The 19418-nt window shown below is 47.6% G+C and overlaps 1 protein-coding gene across 1 annotated transcript in view; it reads right to left on the reverse strand.

The window, feature by feature from the left end:
• LOC116953033 (chloride intracellular channel protein 5-like) overlaps window positions 1-11685 on the reverse strand; it is a 79856-nt gene extending 68171 nt beyond the window's left edge. The window contains exon 1 of the mRNA XM_032972857.2: window positions 11064-11685. Within this exon, the coding sequence (XP_032828748.2) occupies window positions 11064-11585 (522 nt within the window). The 5' untranslated portion in view covers window positions 11586-11685. The remainder of the gene's footprint in view (window positions 1-11063) is intronic.
• Between the last annotated feature and the right edge of the window lie 7733 nt (window positions 11686-19418).

Genomic DNA, 19418 nt, shown 5'->3' on the forward strand with positions numbered 1-19418 from the left:
GGCGGAGTGGTTACAACAATGCACTGTGAACCAGGAAATCTTAAGTTCGATTCCCGCTCACAGCCAACATCGGTGAACATCCAAACAAGTTCCTTCGATCGTCTCAGCCTTAAATGAGTACCTGGTGTGGGGTGTAAACATCGGCATATAGAGGAGGCAAAGACCACCCACCCCCTCTTTCACGATGCTAACCTTAATAGGTGCTCGCTAACAATACTTGCCCCAGCAGTCTGTGATATGCTATACGGGGGGTGGGAAATCTTTGAAAACGTAAGTTGTGGGCTACGTTTGTATCTGTATCTGTGTCTTCATGTGTAGTCGTGTCAACCTTCACAGACGCTTGCTAACACCACTTACCGCAGCATTCTGTCAAAAGGCTCGCTGAACCTTATGGCAGGACCGCGGGGCCCCAGAAAGCCCCCGGCTCTCGCATAAACTGCGTTGCGACGTAACTTTATGTCTGTTGAAGGCGAACGACACGGCGATCTATCCGTCTCGACTAGCTGCACACGATGCGCTAATCGAAGTTTAAAAGTTTCGTTTCTTCAGCAGCCGCCGCTGCTGCGCTTGGTCTCCACGACAACAGAACGATCCAGGTGGGTCGCGGCACTCGTGTGCGCGGTGGGACGGAGTCGCCGCAAATGAAATTGATTAATTACGATTTTGACTTCCGTTTATTCGGGACCACCGGGGTCCCGCCATAAGGTTTATTATTAAGTGGGATCTTTGTCTCTGTTTTTTTTTGTAGGCGTCCGCATTCCTCCACGCACTCTCTCCCCGTCCACACTTTTTTGTTGTGGGGACTCAAGCGATGGAATTCCATGGGCATACACGTACACGTATTCTAGTGTCGTGTGAAGAAATAATAAGTACTCGTCCATAATAGAGGGTTTTTTTTGGGTTAGATCGCGTAAACATATATAAATGTGTCGTTAAACCCGCCACCACCCGACACAGCCAACCAGCAAGGGTTGTCACGTAAACAGAACGTGACAATTCGTCATTAGTACAGCATTAACCGGTGTGTTGGAGAGCCAAGCCACAACATTTAGTACTCAGATTGTAAATATTGTGGCTTGGCTCTCCAACACACCGGTGTGCTGTACTAGTGACGAATTGGCCACGTTCTGTTTACGTGGCAACCCTTGCTAGTTGGCTGTGTCGGGTGGTGGCGGGTTTAACGACACATTTATATATTTACGCGATCTAACCCACAAACCTCTCTTATGGATGATATTGGTCGCGAATGCCTATGTGTTAAACCAAATAAGCACTCACTAACGTGAACAAATCTCTCACTACTTCAAACAAATGTATATAAAAAAAATAGTATTTTAGAATCGAGTAACAAATGAAAAAAATTAGGGTCTTTAAAAATCAATTTACAGAACAACCACTGGCGGTTACAAGTGCTTGCTTCGCTAGGGCCCTCGATTGTAACCATGGGACCATTTTTAAAGTTTTACACAAGCCAAGCTTGCACCTGGCGTGTATACACAACCTCGAGTGGCACTCTCCAGAGGGCACGCTTCAATGGGCAAGGAAGCTCTCGTCAGCACTAAACGAGATCCCTCTTTTTTTCCGTACGTATGTTGAACTTCTTTCACGCCGTACGTAGCCAAACGTGCTAATCGGCGATAAGGAGGGGGGTGACAACAAAATAACCGCGAAAAAGCAGTTCTAAAGATATTAGTTTCCAATCTTTTTTTTTCACGATCGAATGAACCATTCCCCACACGCAAGACGTCTCAATATGCCAGGCAGAGATTTCAGGCACGACGCTACTGAAGCGAACTCAACGGTGGCCTGATGTTTTTATGTCTTTCCATTCCAGTTTGTACACATTTTGGTGCGTCTCTCTTCACGCTTCTTTGCCAAATCGTAAGTTTTTTTTGCTCGATGTTTCACGAGCGAGGATTGATTTTTTTTTGGTCACGGCGTTTACAGCGGGTAAAATGCACGGATTAAAATATTTTTTTACGCATGGCAGTATATATATATATTTTTAATATGACGTTAATTTTTCCAAAAAGTATTCCACAATATTTTTGTCCGTATCTTCATTACCGAGGCCGCCTTCAAGAACTGCCCTCGTCACGCAGACCCTGAAAGAGTTTTCCCAGTTGTGACCCTCCGCTCCTCCACTCATGTCGTGCGTTTCTCAGCAACAGTTGATCCTCATGGTGGTACTCCGGGGTACACAAATAATACAAAATGGCCGAGGCAATTAAATATTTTATTTCTGGGACACTATTTTTTTTCCAGAGGTGTTACTTAACTCTGCGACTGGGGCACCAATTAATCCGAAATCGGTGCTACTCCGCGATGTCGAAACGCCAAACATTAGCATAAAAAAAATCCGTTATCGAAAAATCCAACTTTGAATAGTGCATCGTGTACAGCTCGTCGAGATGAGTCGATTGCCGCATCGTCGACCATCAACAGAGACTAAAAATGACTGCATCACGGACATTATGCGAGAGCCGGGGCATTATGGTACCACCATGACGACTGAGTTGGTTAACGTTCTATACATTCACCTTCACACCTTTAAACTTCAATCCAATTTTCAGAAAACAACTTCTATGTGTTTTCTGTGAATACCTTTGGCAGAGGCTTGTCTCCTTACGTGACTCCCTTTAGAATTTGATGTTGCATTGCCTTCTTCGTGGGATCTTGGTGAAATCGTTTCATTTTGCGAGTGTTTTTATTCATTTAAAAAAATAAACATGATAGAGGCCTTCGTTTGCTAGAGCGTGGATGACTGCATCAATTTACATTGAGTCAAATGCCTTTGTCATAGTCCACAAAGGTTAGGAATAAGAGCAAATGACACGTATCGTTATTTACATGTCTGTGACAGGAGTTTTTTTTACACTTTGTGAACTGCATGCAAGCACTTTTTTATTTGTTCAAGACTTGGTTCGAAGCTTTCGTGACTGCAGGAATTACTCTTTGTTGTTATCACTGCCGACGGTCCTTGGCTGTGGTCTATGGGTCTGTATGCAACTCTATGGATTTCTATGCAGCTCTATGCATCTGTGATCTCCTGTAACTGCCACCACTGTCACCAGTCTTGGCCTGTGGTCTATGGGTCTCTATGCAACTCAATGGAACTCTACGCAGCTCTACGTATCCGTGATCTCCTGCAACTTCCACCACTGTCACCACTCTTGGGCTGTGGTCTATGGGTCTCTATGCAAATCGATGGATCTCTACATAGCTCTATGAATCTGTCAACTCCTGCAACTTCCACCACTGTCACCACTCTTGGGCTGTGGTCTATGGGTCTCTATGCAAATCGATGGATCTCTACATAGCTCTATGAATCTGTCAACTCCTGGAACAGCCACCACTGGCCACGGTCTTGGTCTGTGGACGTCCTTGTGAGAGAGCTGCCTAGCTCAATGGGGCCTTGGCGACTGAGTGCTAAAGTCTGAGTCTTGCGAGAGAGAGGGAAAAGTTAATTACAGGCAAAAACATAATGGTTGACATCAACATTTTAAGCCATGAGATTGCCAATTATAGACACGTTTCTTCTTTCTTCTCCATGACATCATGAGCACTTGACGAACTTTCTGCCAGCATAGAGCCAACTGTACAGAGCAGGATGCCGCTTTGTGTATATCTGTCCTCAGGCCACACCGCTATATTGTTCAGTTCTCCACAAGTCTGAGAGGGGGTCTCTTCACAACAGCTGTTGAGGCACAATGCAGCGGTGAGCAGCTGGCTGCTGCCTTGGCAGTGAGCGTGCTCAGCACCACTCGCCACCGCGAAAAGCGTAGCGGCGCACGCCTGTAATCCGGCGTTTTGGAAAACTGGTGATCACGCAGCGTTGATAAATGTGAGATATTGAGCGACGCGATCGACGCTGTTGTTGAGGATACTGCTTTGCGCTAAAGAGTGGTGAGATATTAACTACCTCGTCTGGTAAACAGGAGGTCGTGGGTTCGTTAATGACCCTGACGCCTGTAAATTTGGAGTTAGCGTGTCTCTCGCCCGTCGTCACGTGGATTTTCTCCGGGTCCTCCGGTTCTCCCCTCCACATTTAGAATCAACATTACGCGTTTCCAGTATTTGGCTGCTATGAATTTCCACGCGATAAGCCACTTCGTTGAGCTATCATTTGTGATGGCCAGGGTTGCTTCTGCACAAAAACTATATAGCTCAGCGGGGCCTTACCTGGGTAAAATAAACATTGTTTGATAATAGTGAAACATGAAATAGTGCAAAAGAAAACCAAAGTAAAGGTACCGCCCTGCAATAGCTTGTTCAAGCCACTGCTGGCGGAAGGGCCTCCGTTAGAGGGAACTCTAGAGGATACTTGGTCTACTCTTCTATGTTGACCAGACGTGTTGGAAGAGGTGGGTGTACCCATATATTGGGACAGTTATATGTTTTTGAAATCAGTATTTTATATATTTTAAATAAAGCAAGTAAATGTAAACAGTGCAAGTAAAACACTCTAACCAGGGCTGCGTGTGAATAACCAACAGGCCATGATTCAAGTTACGTATTCAAGTTATGTAACCTTAAGAATCAGCGTTTCAGCGTTTATCTAACAGAACATGTTTCATATTATAAATAAGTGTCGCTGGGTAGCTCAGTAGTCCACACACTCCTCTTAACCGTGACAGATGAGGCAGGATTAATAGTTTATCACCTATGCACCACCTCTTCTGCCCCCCCCACTCCCCCCTCCCCACATTTTTTAAAGCAATTTAGTTTTTCATGACCGAGCATATTCTTCCTGCAGTCTGAAAGTTTTCCAAGGGTATATGTGTAAGATTCGTCCTTGACGCATCATTGGATCATACGGGGGGGGGGGGGAAGTCTATTTAACGCTTGCCTGGTCTCTCGCGATGGACACAAATTAAGCTCCACGGTCTGCAGGTTTTGGTGGGATTTTTTGAGGCTCCACGCAAGGCGTATGATAATAAAAGACAATCGTAGTCTATGTATGACTACCGTAACAGGGAACAATGTTACGGAGCATGCTGGGTGATAACCCACATTGCACATTTATTGACTGTCATACCATGAATATTTTCTCTCCGTGGAAGAACGAGTGGGGAATTACTGCCCTCTACTACTGTGTGGCCCAGAGGTCACTTGGAAGAGATCTCAGGCGCAGGTCCGCAATATTCGCTTCTGTGGACTGTTCCCTAACGCTAAAGGCTGCACTTCCCTGTGAGAGATGTGCATGCCGCGATCGATGTAAATCTGGGGGTGAAAGCTGTAAACGAGTGCAATGCCTGCCTTTACAACTGCAATGCCTGCCTTTCCAACTTACAGAAAACTACACCTGTTATGTTTGATGTTTCGTCACCAGTTTTTTTTTCATCCAAAAAAAAGTGATACAAGTTAATGCTTTGCAAATGCCGCACATTAAAGTATTCCAGAATTGTCAGTTAAAAGCTATAGGAACTAAAACATGCCAAGAACAAATTGACGGGCATGACAATTTGTGTTAAATAAATAGTCTTCGGTTGTATAATTAGGGAATTATTGATGGAAAACTAGCAGGTCACAAATTAGCCGCTTGAACAGCAGTGTTGTGCATTGAAACATTAATTAAAGTCAATTATAAACATCATTGTACATTCTAACTCAGAAAACCCTCGCTCAATCCGTAAGACCATCGTACAAGGGAGTCGGAATGCTGGAACATTATTTGCATGTGGCTACATAGTAAAGTCGCCGGACAAACTTACACTTGCATGAGGAGAACGCTCAAGACTCTGCTGAGGTTGTCTGTCAGAAACCTACTTGATATAAATTTCGATTTAAAGCTTTCGTGACTGCAAGGATTCATCTTCTTGGTTCTTTCGGTAAAGTCACGTAGAATGGGAATAAAATAATAAAATAAAATAAGACAATAAAATTCTCACGACGTTTCGGCCACAACACAAGTGGCCTTCTTCTACTTGATATACTCAACACGTTCGTTAATAATACCCGCAGCCTTGAAGTTAAAACTATACGTTTGAAAAATGCTATGAAGAAGGGACATTACCAAAAACGGAAATTATTGTATATATTATTCATTTTAAGGCCAGTGTTATTGACAAACAAACATGTTGAGTTGTATTGTTAATTGTGCTTGTGCACCACTGCAAAGTAACATCACCAAATATTTTTTTCACTTGCTATACTGTCCCATGGGGAACAATTTGCTTAGCAGGATGGTGGTCTTGGGAACATCATCGGTGTCAGCCTACTGAGTGAGATCTGAAACAGCCTTTCAATTGTGTGTGTTTATCGGCGAGTTTCACCACGTCGCAATGTGCTTGGCAGAATCGGTCAAGCCCTGAGAGCTTTCTGTTCTGCTGTGGAAATGTGCCGGGGCCAGGGAAATGTGTAGGCAGAAAAATATATCCCTAGCGGCTACCCATATGGGCCCTAGAATCCATCACGGTAATTTAGTGGCTGGTGGCGGTTCTCCAAATCTGGCCATGTGTGAATTGCGCTAAGCTTGTGTGGCAAATGCAGTCGTGGGAGCTTCCAAGGGCCAAGCTGATTGTGTATTTGTGCAGTCTGTTCTCCTATAATACAGTAGTTGGGTTCCTGAAGAACATCGGGTGCGGTATGGAAAAATCGCGTTATAATAACAATTTATTCAATGGGAATTAAGGGGTTAGGGGGTAGTAGGTTTAAAATATATATTTTTTTACCAAAAAAACTAATTATGAAATGTAAATTAACTTCATACCCTTGCCACTCATTGTAATTAAAATCAACAAATGTGTATGCAAAGCGAGACGAATTACATTTAGTTAAAGCACAATCCGCGATAACACGTGAGATGCGTATGCAGGCTGAACAAAGACTGAAGCAGCCGTACGACCACTTATTCCTACTCGCGCGACGTAGTTCTGTTCACTCAATCGCGATATATCCAATTCGCATCCGCGTTATATAAAAAAAGTGTTCCCTAATGCATTCATCATCGTGTTATATCCAATTCGAGTTATGAAAACACGCAGCCAGTGAAAGTTGATTGGGCCAAATGAATAAAGCAGAGAGGGGAGGCAGACCTTAATGTACAGCAGGCAAATTACAAACTTGAATAGGCAATGAGACAACTGTCTGTGCAGCAATATCTTCCATGCGTTTGGCTGGGTAATTAAGGTTGCTTTTGCCGGGAAATTATCAACGCTAAATCTGCTCATTATCAAAACGGACTCGTTGAGAAACACTGTTAACATTCCGCACGTTAACAGGTGATGCTGAAAGTAAACGGGGTTTGATGGGTTCTTTTTGGAATGCGTCACCAAAATACAAGAGGCATCATAAACTGGTGCGCGTTGGTGGCAACTACTTTTCTGACGATTTGCAGTGCAAAATCCCCCCCCCCCCCACACACACACTTTGACTTGCGGTGTTCCCAGTACGGTACGCAATAACATCCAACCACTGCTCCATCAATATCGCACCCGTTGGATACTACGCCTGTATATTGTTGCTTTGTTCAGGAGCTTTGTGTAGCACAAATATAGCATACAGATGAAGATTCAATAAAAAAAAACCAGATGTATACGGACACTGTCATCGTCAGTCACAATCAATTCACTGCTGGTTGAAGGTGTCCCCAAAGCATCGCCATCTCTCACAGTCCTGCGAGGCAGCAATCAGATCCGACCGTGCCCGTCCAGTGCTCGCCGAGCTGCATTGGCTTCCGGTTGCCGAACGAACACATTGAAAGGTCGCACTCGTTACACACAAAGTGCTTGCCACTAATGAACCACAATACCGTGATGATCTCGTCAAGGAGCATGAACCATCACGCGAACTCCAGGTCATCCTCCCGGCGGCTTTTGGCTTAGCCATCGAACAAAGACGGTCACTTGCATCGCGCACTTTCAGATGCGCTTCTGCGGCCGTCTGGAACGCTCTTCCCTCCGATATTAGGAAGCCACTGGGAGCTATTCACTTTTAAATCATCTCGATTGAAAACGCTTTTCTTTAGAACTGCCTTTTGTGTTTAGTTTGTTGCCCTTCCCCCGCACCTCCGATTAGCACGGTTGGCTATGTACGGTGCAAAAGAAGTTCAACGTACATACATAAAGTACCTGCAGACACTCTCATTTCCTCGCTCCATCTATGATGTGGACGTCCTCTTGTGCACAATTCATACGTTGGCTGTCACTCCAATGGAGGTCTTGACCATTGGCCCTCATTCCTACTATGGTGATGTGTCCCGCAAAGGCACGATTACTTTTCTTAAAATCCAATGTCTCTTCTTTTAGCATGTTCTTCAGTTCACAAGACCCCTTTCTTTGCCTCTCAATCGTATTCCAAGCATCACAATATACAGTCCTCTATATGCTGTGTTTGATCAAGAAGAGAAAATAAACTTATACACCGAATAGCTAAACATATATATATACATAATAATAAGTATTGTACACATACACAAAGGGCTGATTAATTGTTGGCGAAAGGTCTTTTTATAACGTGTTTTTCTACAGATGTTCACGTCTCAATCACCATCAATAACAATAATGTTTTTAGATAACGCCCATTACATCGTGGCTGCTTTGTATGCGACGAGCGACTCGCATCTCATATCAACACATTTCAAAGGGCACCCCCAGTGGCAGCTGTCCCCTTGTGGTGGTGCACAAGGTTACTTAGCACCTAACCTCTGAGCGGGCATAATGGAGAAGAAAAACCACCAGGGTGATGAATTGTTTCAGCTGCTTTGGTACACGGTGCAGAGATAAGGGAGTGAGAGATGGGGCTTGGACATAATGCATCGTCTGCATCTGACGGGACCTGACTTGTCATGACTGCGTTAGAGATAAAGAAGCCTCTATCGTCAAGGGAAAGCTGGATCGATAACAACAAGGGGGGTGAACCTTGGTGCGATTAGCACACTGCGCTCTGCACCACGTGACCTGGGTTTGCGCTCGGCCCCGGTTAACATCAGTGGCGAGTGATATCTGACAAGTTCTACCCCCCACCACCCAGTAAACATTAAACGTTAGGGCAACGTTGAGCCAACGTTGGTCCAACGGTACTAACCAGATTCCAACGTTGCACGTTTACACGGCATACATGGTGGTGGTTTGGTCAAGGGTAGAAATTGATTACAATTAAATACGTAGGTGGTGATATGTCTGGTATACAGTACAATCAGCATAAGGCGGTAGTGGATATGTATCGACGCAACGATTAAATATTATAACATCGCTTTTGCACCTCTGGTTATGCAATCTTCGTCGGGCTAATGGCAGGGCCGAACAAGGCATAAACAGACGAGACAGAGAGATGTGAGACGGAGAGTGACGCGGTGGGGGCAGCTGACACCACAGTTCAGCTCTGTCTGTGGTCATCACATCGCCCGAATCTCGTTAGATCTCCGAAGCTAAGCAGGGTTCGGCGCCTGGACTCCGCTTCGATGGGTGACCGTCTTTAAATTAAGAGCAATGCCTCCCCCCCCCCCCCCCCACCCCATGTGCCCCTCTATTTAAAGACTATTTTTCTTTTTACCAGGTAAGGCCCACTCAGCTATGTAGCTCTTTTAAAAAAAAAAACACCTGGCCGCAAATGATAGCCCAATGAAGTGACTTATGTGGAAATTTATAGCAGCCAAAGACTCTAAACCGGAGAACCCTGGATAAAAATCCACGCGAGAGAACATGAAAACTCCAAATATACAGCAGGCGTCAGAGTTGGGATCGGACCCACAACCTCCTGTATACCAGGCAAGGTAGTTAACATCTCGCCACCGTGGCACCCAATTCGTGCACAAAAATTAACTCAGGAAATCCTGGGTCTCTAGACTCTTTCAGGGGGGGTCCTGCCTTGTGATATTTAGTAGGTCCTTTTAAAGGTGAAGTTGTTGGCATTTGAGCACAGGTGTCTGAGACAGATGCCAGAAATGTCGTGGCAAGGCAGGATAAGCAATGCATTAGACTGGAAGAGAACGTGGCAGGTAGCTGTTGTCGACATGCTTTGGCAAATACGGTGTGCTCAGGAGGATGTGGAGGATGGTCACAAATGATAGCTCAACGAAGTGGCTCATCATGCGGAAATGTATAGAAGCCAAATACTCTAAACGCGTGATGTTGATTATAAATGTGGAGGAGGGAAAACCAAGAGGACCCGAAGAAAAATCTACGCGACCACGGGGAGAGAGACACGCAAATTCCAAATATACAGCAGCAGGCGTCAGGATCGGACCCACGACCTCTTGCATGGTAGGCAGCGACCAGGTAGGTTATCATGGCATGAAGATAAGGTTTAAGTATTGGAGGTGCCTGTGAACGCACATGACCACGGGGAGAGAGAGAGATGCAAACATCAAATATACAGCAGGCGTCAGGGGTCAGGATCGAACCCACGTCCTCCTGCATACCAGGCGAGGGAGTTAACATCTCGCAACGTGGAGCTGGCCTCATTCAGAGGCGGCTCCTCGGAGTGGCTCAATGCAACTTAAGTCCCAGATCGAGAGCCGTACCACCGACAGCGTTACGTCAAACAATACCACGCCACTGCTTCCTTCCTTCTGCCAGATATCGCAGCCGTTGCGCAAAGGGCGCCAGAACTCGAGGTGTCTTGCCCTTCCTCCTCACCGCTGCTGTACAACGCTCTGGCGAATGGCTTTCTCGAGACCACTGGTTTCTCAACATTTCTGTACCTGCGTGGGGGGACGGATCACTGTGAGGGAGAAAGATAGACTGCACCGACGAATTCCACGGACGTCTGTGCCACACGGGCTTGTTCGGGGACCACCACCCGGTGGGTCCAGCGCAGTGTTTCTTCGCTAAATTGCCAGAGAGGGGGTTGTAAGCCACTTTCGTCGATAAGACATCATCAGTGTATGAGGGGCTCGCCACACCGTTTGAAACCATTGTGGGGGTTGACAGCAGCACGATGATGATGATGATGGGGGGGGGTGTTTTCACTCTTTGTGAACTGTCGGGGGGGGGGGGGGCCTCACTAAAGGCCACCAGGGGCCGCCAGTGGCCCGCGGGCCTTGCAATGAAGACCACTGATCTTTCGAGTCGAGACTGCACGATCAGCAGCATCACGGGCGAACCCCGGGCTTCTCTCACCTTCACGAAGATGCCGATCTCGAAGTCCTGATGCAGGCTGCCATTCGCGACCGCCGAGAGCCCGGACTCCACCTCTCCTCCTGCTCCTCTCGCTCCCGCTGCCGCTCCTCTTCCTCCCCCCACTCCTGATGCCACTCCCGCCTCGGCGGCCGAGCCGTGCTCCCCACGGCTGCCCTCGTCGCAGGCCGGCTCCTCCAGCAGACAGGGCGGCGGGGGAGGCAGCTCGTCCGACAGGCAGCACTGCTCGCCGCATTCCTCGCCGCATAGCCCGTCCTCTCCACTCGGAGGAGGAGGAGGAGGCGGTGGTGGTGGTGGCAGCAGCATGTCCTCCTCCTCCTGCTGCTGCTGCTGCTGTTGTTGTTGTTGACTGTCCTCCGCGCCCCCCTCTGCCACCTCCTGCTGCTGCTGCTGCTGGTCGTCCTGCTGGTCTTCGTGGTCGTCCTCTGGGCACCCCCGGCTCGCCTCGCCCGCCCCCGCCGCCGCTGCTGCTACCGCTGCTTCGCCGGACTCGGTCTCGGCCATGTGAACGTCCCCGTGTCCGCGTGGGACAGCAGCAGTCGCAGCGTGCAGCGCGTGGGAGCGCGAGCCCAGCGAGGAGCCCGTGGCTCGCGCTCCTAGCCCCCCCCCCTCTCTCTAACCCCCCCTCACCCCCCCTCACCTCACTCCCACCTTTACCTCACTCCCCTCCTCACCTCACTCTCACCCCCCCCTCACCTCCCCCCCCCTTACCTCACTCCTCCTTACCTCAACTCACTCCTCCACCTCTTCACGAACCTCACTCCCCTCCTCACCTCACTCCCCTCCTCACCTCACTCCCCTCCTCACCTCACTCTCCTCACCTCACTCCTACCTCACCTCTTCCTCACCTCACTCCTACCTCACCTCACTCCTACCTCACCTTTTCCTCACCTCACTCCTACCTCACCTCTTCCTCACCTCACTCCTACCTCACCTCTTCCTCATCCCTCACCTCACTCCTACCTCACCTCTTCCTCACCTCACTCCTACCTCACCTTTTCCTCACCCCTCACCTCACTCCTCCCTCACCTCGCACCTTGCTCCCTCACCGATCCTCACCTTGCTCCCTCTTTAAAGCTCACCGTCTCTCCTCACCCCTCCTCACTCCCTCACCCTTCCCTCTAGCCACCGCACGCCCTCCCCTTAGCTCACCTCACTGACCTCACCCCTCACCTCACTCACCTCACCCCTCACCTCACCCCTCACCTCACTCACCTCACCCCTCACCTCACCTCACTCACCTCACCCCTCACCTCACCCCTCACCTCACCCCTCACATCCCTCCCGCTCGTCTATACACAAACGAGCGCGAGATCTAACGGAGCCCCCCCCCCCCCCCTCACTCTCTCTCTCCTTTTATATGTAAATAAAGCGCGAGGTGGAATTGAGACCCCCACCTAACCACCCCTGTTCTATGCAAATGAGGCCTCGTCGTCTATGTAAATGAGATGAGGATGATGGTGAGGATGGAGGAGGAGGATGAGGATGATGATGATGATGGAGGGGAAGCCCCTTGGCCGCGCTGTTCTCCGCCGCGCGCGCCGAGGTGGAGTGAGCGAAAGAAGACGCGGAGCGATGCCCCCCCCCCACCACCCCCCACCACCCCCCACCACCCCCCACCACCACCCACCCACAGCCCCCGCCGTCCTGCTCCCACCCCTCCCACACCGCACCTCGGCCGCTCTCCATCCACCGCGACTGCCGCCGTGACCCCAAGCGGCAAAGCCCTCTCGGAGGGAGCCTCTAAAGCGTGACCATTGTTTTACAAAACAATCTCCCGGGGGGAGGTAGTGGGTGTGGGGGGAGGAGGTCATGACACAGTCAATGTTGAAGCAAATGTCAACGCCAAATAGAATGAGTAAGGACTTGATCTGCTAACTAACACCTCGTGTGTGTATGGGGAAAGACTGCGACGCCGTGAAGATAAGAACTTAGAGTTGGGGGGCTCGGGTGAGCTCCCCCCCCCCAGCCCCCCTCTCCCAGATACCGCCTCCCTCCCTACCCTCTTCACTTTGACTACAATACAAGCTCTTAGTATCCGCTCACGTCCCAAATGTTTCTCTCTCGCGCGCTGCGCGATGTGCGCAGTGGGCCGGGAGGGGTTCCAACTCCGCTGACGCCCCTTGGGTCTCCGATGATGCTTGGCCATTGTTCTGAATGTAATGTAAAATGTACGTAGGTGTGTACAGCCCTGCTGCCACTCTTCACTGCTGGATGAGGGCTTCCCCGCGTCCCGTGTGGGTCGCGTGGATTGTTTTGCAATAATTCTGATGCGGGTTGGGTCGAAGGCAAGGTCCGTAGAACTTTGGAGCCGCGAGATAATACAACCTCTTCTGTGCATCACAACTCCAGATGGCAATTACTCGATACAACAGACGTAAGGGTTGTCATTGGTGCGACTAAGAAGCTGATGCGAACAGTCTGGAAGGTGCACGCTATTGTTTCACAAGTCACATGTTTGAGAAAAAGAGAATGGGGACAAAATAAAATAGGACACGTCCGTGTCTGCTTACGCTGTGGAGACTGTGAGATGTATTTCTACAAGGTCGGCTGACCGAAAGATCGAGAAAGCATTCGTCAACTTCGCGTCGCCCACACCGACTTGCATCTCGTATATAGTAAAAACGTCTCAGTGTCACAACGGGTGCGTGAGTAACTGTTGCCATGTCCGACGCATGGAAGTCACTAAAGTCAAAGGCAATAAAAGGAGCCAGGGGGTCAAAAAAGATACACAAGCCTAAGTACTGTAAGCTCTTATATTCCGGGGAAAATGTATTATAAATTATTATTTGAAAGATCAGACATTATGCCAAAGCACGCCACATTCTGCCAACACAACAGGCGATGCATCATTGGAATAGGCTGCCGAATGCCTCTCTGGAAATAAACAAAAACCTGAACAGTCTAAGATCAACGAATACTAAAGTTCACTCTCATTGCGTGAAAACTACACACGGCCCTTTTGTTAATCCACTCACTGATGGACCTTTGAGCTATCTACACACGTTAACTTCGTAATGCTAAAAATGCAATCCTGTAATGCACAGTTAACTCTCGGTTATCCGTGGGTGCATTTACCAGCGTTGATGATTAACCGTGCTTGCCAAAAACAAACATTAATTCTGGATTTGAAGCTTTCGTGACTGCAATGATTCATACTCTTTGGTTTTTTCGGTAAAGTTACGTAGGTAAAATAAAATAAATTAAAACAATTAAATTAAATCACGACGTTTCGGAGGCAACACAAGCTTCCGTCTTCAGGTGGAAACCGTCACAGCAAAATTGCTGATTTAATTTTTTTGTTTTCATTAATTTTATTTTACCTACGTGACTTTACCGAAAAAAACAAAGAGTAAAAAACAAACATATTTTCTTGCGCGGGTTCACATTTCAATATCATAGGTCGCATATGTTGCGCAATATCCGTGTTGTTTTAATTTTATTTCAATCACCCTTCTCCCATTTTCCCAAGAGTTGACCATACGCTAGATCTGGAGGTAAAAAAACAACACTGGTATTATAATAATAAACTAGTTAAAATGATTTGTCAATCCACTGCTGGATAAAGGCCCTCCCTGCCCCGTGTCCGTTAAAGATTATGTTTGACCGTACGTCACCTCGCTGGTCAGTACGCAAGGTTGACACCTATTCCCACTGTGAAACCAAACACTCGACATTTCTCAGCCAGAACTAGGCCTATCAAAAGCATGCAGTATATATCTTAACGCAACAACGGTACGAGATCTCTGTACAAATCAATTCCTGCACACACGCAGGTGCCAATTCTCGTCAACCCCGAACGGGCGGCAACCCTATAATATAATATCATTACTTGCCACCGATGTTAGCCGTGGGAAGGGAATCTAACTCAGGTTGCCTTAGATTCATAGTTGTGGCGCTGCTTAAAAACCCAATGTGCCAACAAACTCCCATCGCTCTGTATCTGGAGGTGAAAATCTCTGTTCTGCCAACGCTGGACCCGTGAGGCGCGTGACACGTGGACACGGACGCGCACGCGCGTGTTTGACGTTGTCACGGCAACCGAACGAGAGTTGGGGGTGTGTGTGTGTGTTGGGGGGGGTGCTGGAAATAAAAAATATATATATAATGGGGGCCCTCTTATCTCTACACTCTCAGGTCCAGGAGAAGTCCTCCCGAAAACAAAGACGAACCCCAATAACAACCAAAAAAGGCTGACATACATTCAATAAAAAAGACACGCTCGCACAAGCTGCAATGTTTCATTGTCCTTTTGTTACATCAAGCTGCAATGTGGTAAATGTAGAGATGATGGTAGGGGGCTCGGGTCAGCCGAGCGAATCAGCGCTGCACATTGAAGTTGGAGCGTTAAGTTCAAATCCTGATCAGGGTTAACGCATTTCCAATCTCGTCATCGTCATCACCACCGTAAAATTGCACATCTTCATACAATTGTTCTCTACACGATATTGAACATTGATATCAATATAAAAAAGGTGACACAGTATAGATAAATTAGGGCACTTTATGCAGCGAACGTCCTAATTGTAGACAATAATTGTCAACTTATTGACTCAGCGTGTGGTAATCCTGACACTACCGTATTATAAATTGTGAAACTTGGTTGACAGAGCCTTTAGAATAACATTGGCCACCCATTTCAGTATCTCTTTGTCCCTCGACTCCCTCCCGTGATCAGAACACTTCTAGTGGGCATCATTGCCGGCAGCTCAAAATAACCTGCCCAGTGCAGCTCACTGCAACGATACACTTACAATTACTGTAAAACACAAGGCATTCAAGTGCAAGGGTCTGATTCGTCAATTTAGCAGTTTTTTGGGGGGAGGGGCAGGAAATAAACAGAATATTTTTTCATTGAAAATCCGGTGGTAAACCCAACTCATTGTAACGATAGCTACTCTGTTTAAATCAAATACGTAGACTGTATTTTTCAATGCCGAAATGTTTTATCTTTAACCGGGATGTGTTATTTACTGAGGTGGATTATCTTTTGTGTTGGAGGTGGTGTGCTGTGATTAACGTGTTCGTTTCCCAGAATTGTCCTGAATATAACTACAGTACATTGGATGGAGTTCGTGAGACGTAGCTTTTTACATTGCGTGCTACGTTTTAATTCTACAAAATATTTTTTTTTTAAATCGCATTCGCATGTAGGAAAGATTTTTTGTGGAACGACGCATGTATTATTTGTCCCATAATTTTTCCCAATAAAACAGGACACTTATGGGAATATAAAAATGGTTAATTGTATGTTAGTAGTCCAATTAGCTGTTGCCCAATTTATGTCGCTTGCCATTGGAAAGCGACTTAATTAATTATGCAAACATCGGGAACGTGGCGTTTGTTTAGAATGCGTTGACTCGACTCGGCCTTGAGTAGTGTACTGCGTCTGGGGCGGCTTGCAAACATCTGCATTGGGGAGACAAAGGCGGTCGTGCTATCAGACGTCATAGGTGCTCGCTAACACAACTCGCCCCAACAGTCTGTTAAGGGCTACACGGGGGGTACTCTTTGTCTTAGGGGCCGTACATAAATGACGTCACGCGATTTTGGTAGATTTTTGACCCCCCCCCCCTTCGTCACACGACGTCACAAAAAGTCAGACCCCCCCCTCAAATATGACGTCACAAAGCTCTCCCCACCCCCCCAAAAAATGTATCAAACATGCTTCAAATCGCTTTAAACTATTGTCATTGTAGTGCGTATTTAATGTGGCGCTGCATTCTGATGTTGCAGGAGGAAACATTTATTAAAAAGGCTATTTAATAAAGTAGAACGTGTTGTCTATATTTATTTAAAGTTTGCGAATTTTCATGTGACGTCACATTTCTTAACCACCCCCCCTCCCCTCGTTACACATCGTCACACACCCCTAGGTGCGTTACGTCATGTATTGACTGCCCCTTGTTGCTCATCGCGAGTTGATATTGATTGGCGTTGAGCAGGTGCTTTGCCTCAAATTGTACTTGCTGTAGGTAGGTGTGGCCTCTGCTAGCGGCGTGAATTGATTTTTCAATTAATTAACGCCATGGAGTTGATTCGTTGAGTTGGAATCTGGTTGGAGAGAAGGTGCGTATTCTTTGGGTCTTTCGGTAAAGTTACGGTAAAGGGACCGTTCATAAATGACGTCACGCACCTGGGGGGGTGGGGGGGTCAGACATTTGTGACGATGTGTGACGAGGGGGGGGGGAGGTTTGAGAAATGTGACGTCACATCAAAATTCGCAACTTTAAATAAATATAGACGACACGTTCTACTTAAATTGAATTTTTAATAAATGTTTTCTCCTACAACATCAGAGTGCAGCGCCACATTAACTACGCACTACAATGACAATAGTTTAAAGCGATTTAAAGCATGGTCTTTTTGGGGGGCGGGGCAGAGCTTTGTGACGTCATATTTGAGGGGGGGGTCTGACTTTTTGTGACGCCGTGTGACGAAGGGGGGGGGGAGTCAAAAATCGTCATAAATCGCGTGACGTCATTTATGGACGGCCCCAAAGTCTTTGAACCTATCTACGCGACTTTACCGAAAGACCCAAAGAATATGAATTCCTGCAGTCACGAAAGCTTTAAGTCGAGAAGATGCGTGTTGTTAACATCGCAATACACTAGTATCGCTAGATCTAATACTGCATGGTACTTGTATAATAGTTAACTGTGTGCTGTAGAATAGTTGACCATTTATAATATAAACCCGATAAACGCTGCGAGGATACGTTGTTGGCGGTCGAAGGCAGTGGATCAAAACCAACTGTTGTAGTGTACTTCTATGCTTACGCGTCTAATGCTCCACGACTTCAGCAAACCCTCGCCCACCATGGACAATGAATACGCATCGCTCATGGAATAACTCTATGAGCTATGAAGACTTCGTTTTCACAGGTGTCTAGCCAAAAGCTGGGATCAGAAATGGTAGAAATCTAGAGAGACGAGCGTGATGAAGTATGGTTAAACACCCCTCACGCCCAGCAGCAGTGGGTTGACACAAGTGGCTGTACATGTACAACTTGCCACGGTGGCTAGGAGATGTTAACTACCTCGCCTGGTTCACAAGAGGTCGTGGGTTCGATCCCGACCCTGACGCCCGCTGCTGCTGCTGTATATTTGGAGCTTGCATGTCCTCCCCGTGGTCGCGTAGATTTTTCTCCGGCCTATCCGGGTTTCCTCTCCACATTTCGAAACAACGTGCGTTTAGAGTATTTGGCTGCTATACATTTCCACGTGATAAGCCACTTCCGTTGAGCTTTCATTTGTGATAGCCAGGTCGCTTCTGAAAAAGAGCTATGTATCGCTCAGTGGGCCTTACCTGGTAAAATTAATTAAAAAAAAGTTTAATGTCCAGTGGGGAGGGAGACACTTGCAGGCCTGTCTAGCGCAGTGTTTATAATTGCGGTCCCTGGTGGCCTTTAGTGCGGCCTTTGACGTGCGGCCCCTGACAATAACACAAAGAGTGAAAACACACATACCCCCCCCCATCATCATCCTCGTGCTGCTGTCAAACCACCCCCCCCCCCGCCCAAAGTGTTTCAAATGGTGTGGCTCCAATCTGAAAAGTAGTGAAGGACGTTTAACACGTAGGCTTTCGCGACCAATATTATCCATGATCACGCGGTCACCAGCCAAACCAGCCAATTTGGGAAGGTTCGTCACGGAAACAAAACGTGCCAATTAGTGACTACTTCAGCACACCGGCGTGTTGGAGAGCAGGCGCGGTGTTGCTGAACGAGTAACTAATTGGCACGATTTGTTTTGCGTGCCAAACCTTACTGATTGGCTGTGTCGGGTGGCGGCGGGTTTAACGACGACACATTTATATCTACGTGATCTAACACCAAACAACAACAAATCCCCCTTTCATTATGACCACTGGTCTAGCGACATCTGGCGAACTTCTAAACGTCCGTTCGGTCACTGTTCATGACAGTGATGCCCATACCCCCACAAAGACAAAGATCCCCCGTGTAGCCTTAACGGACTGTTGGGGCAAGTGCTGTTAGCGAGTAGCACCTAATGAAGGCAACACCACGCCCGGCCGCCTTTGTCTGCCCCAGTGACGATGTTTGCTACAAACCGCTACAACCAGGTATTAATTTGAGGCTGGGTCGACCTAAGGGAGGCCAGGTACCGGTTCAGATAATCGTCACCGGTGTTGGTAAACCATGAGCGGGAATCGAACTCGGCGTGGCCGCAGTGCGCTAACCGCTGCACCACCGCTCCTCCCCCACACACCCAGCACAGAGAGCGCCCGCCCATTCAATCCCAGTAATTAACGCCGGCTGCTGCTGCTGCTGCGTCTGCTTGTGTGGGGGGTAGGGGGCAAGGAGGCAGTTAAATT

This window comes from Petromyzon marinus, chromosome 49, assembly GCF_048934315.1.
Source record: "Petromyzon marinus isolate PM22_M1 ecotype Great Lakes invasive population chromosome 49, UKy_Petmar_22M1.pri1.0, whole genome shotgun sequence".
In the NCBI taxonomy this organism is placed as follows: domain Eukaryota; kingdom Metazoa; phylum Chordata; class Hyperoartia; order Petromyzontiformes; family Petromyzontidae; genus Petromyzon; species Petromyzon marinus.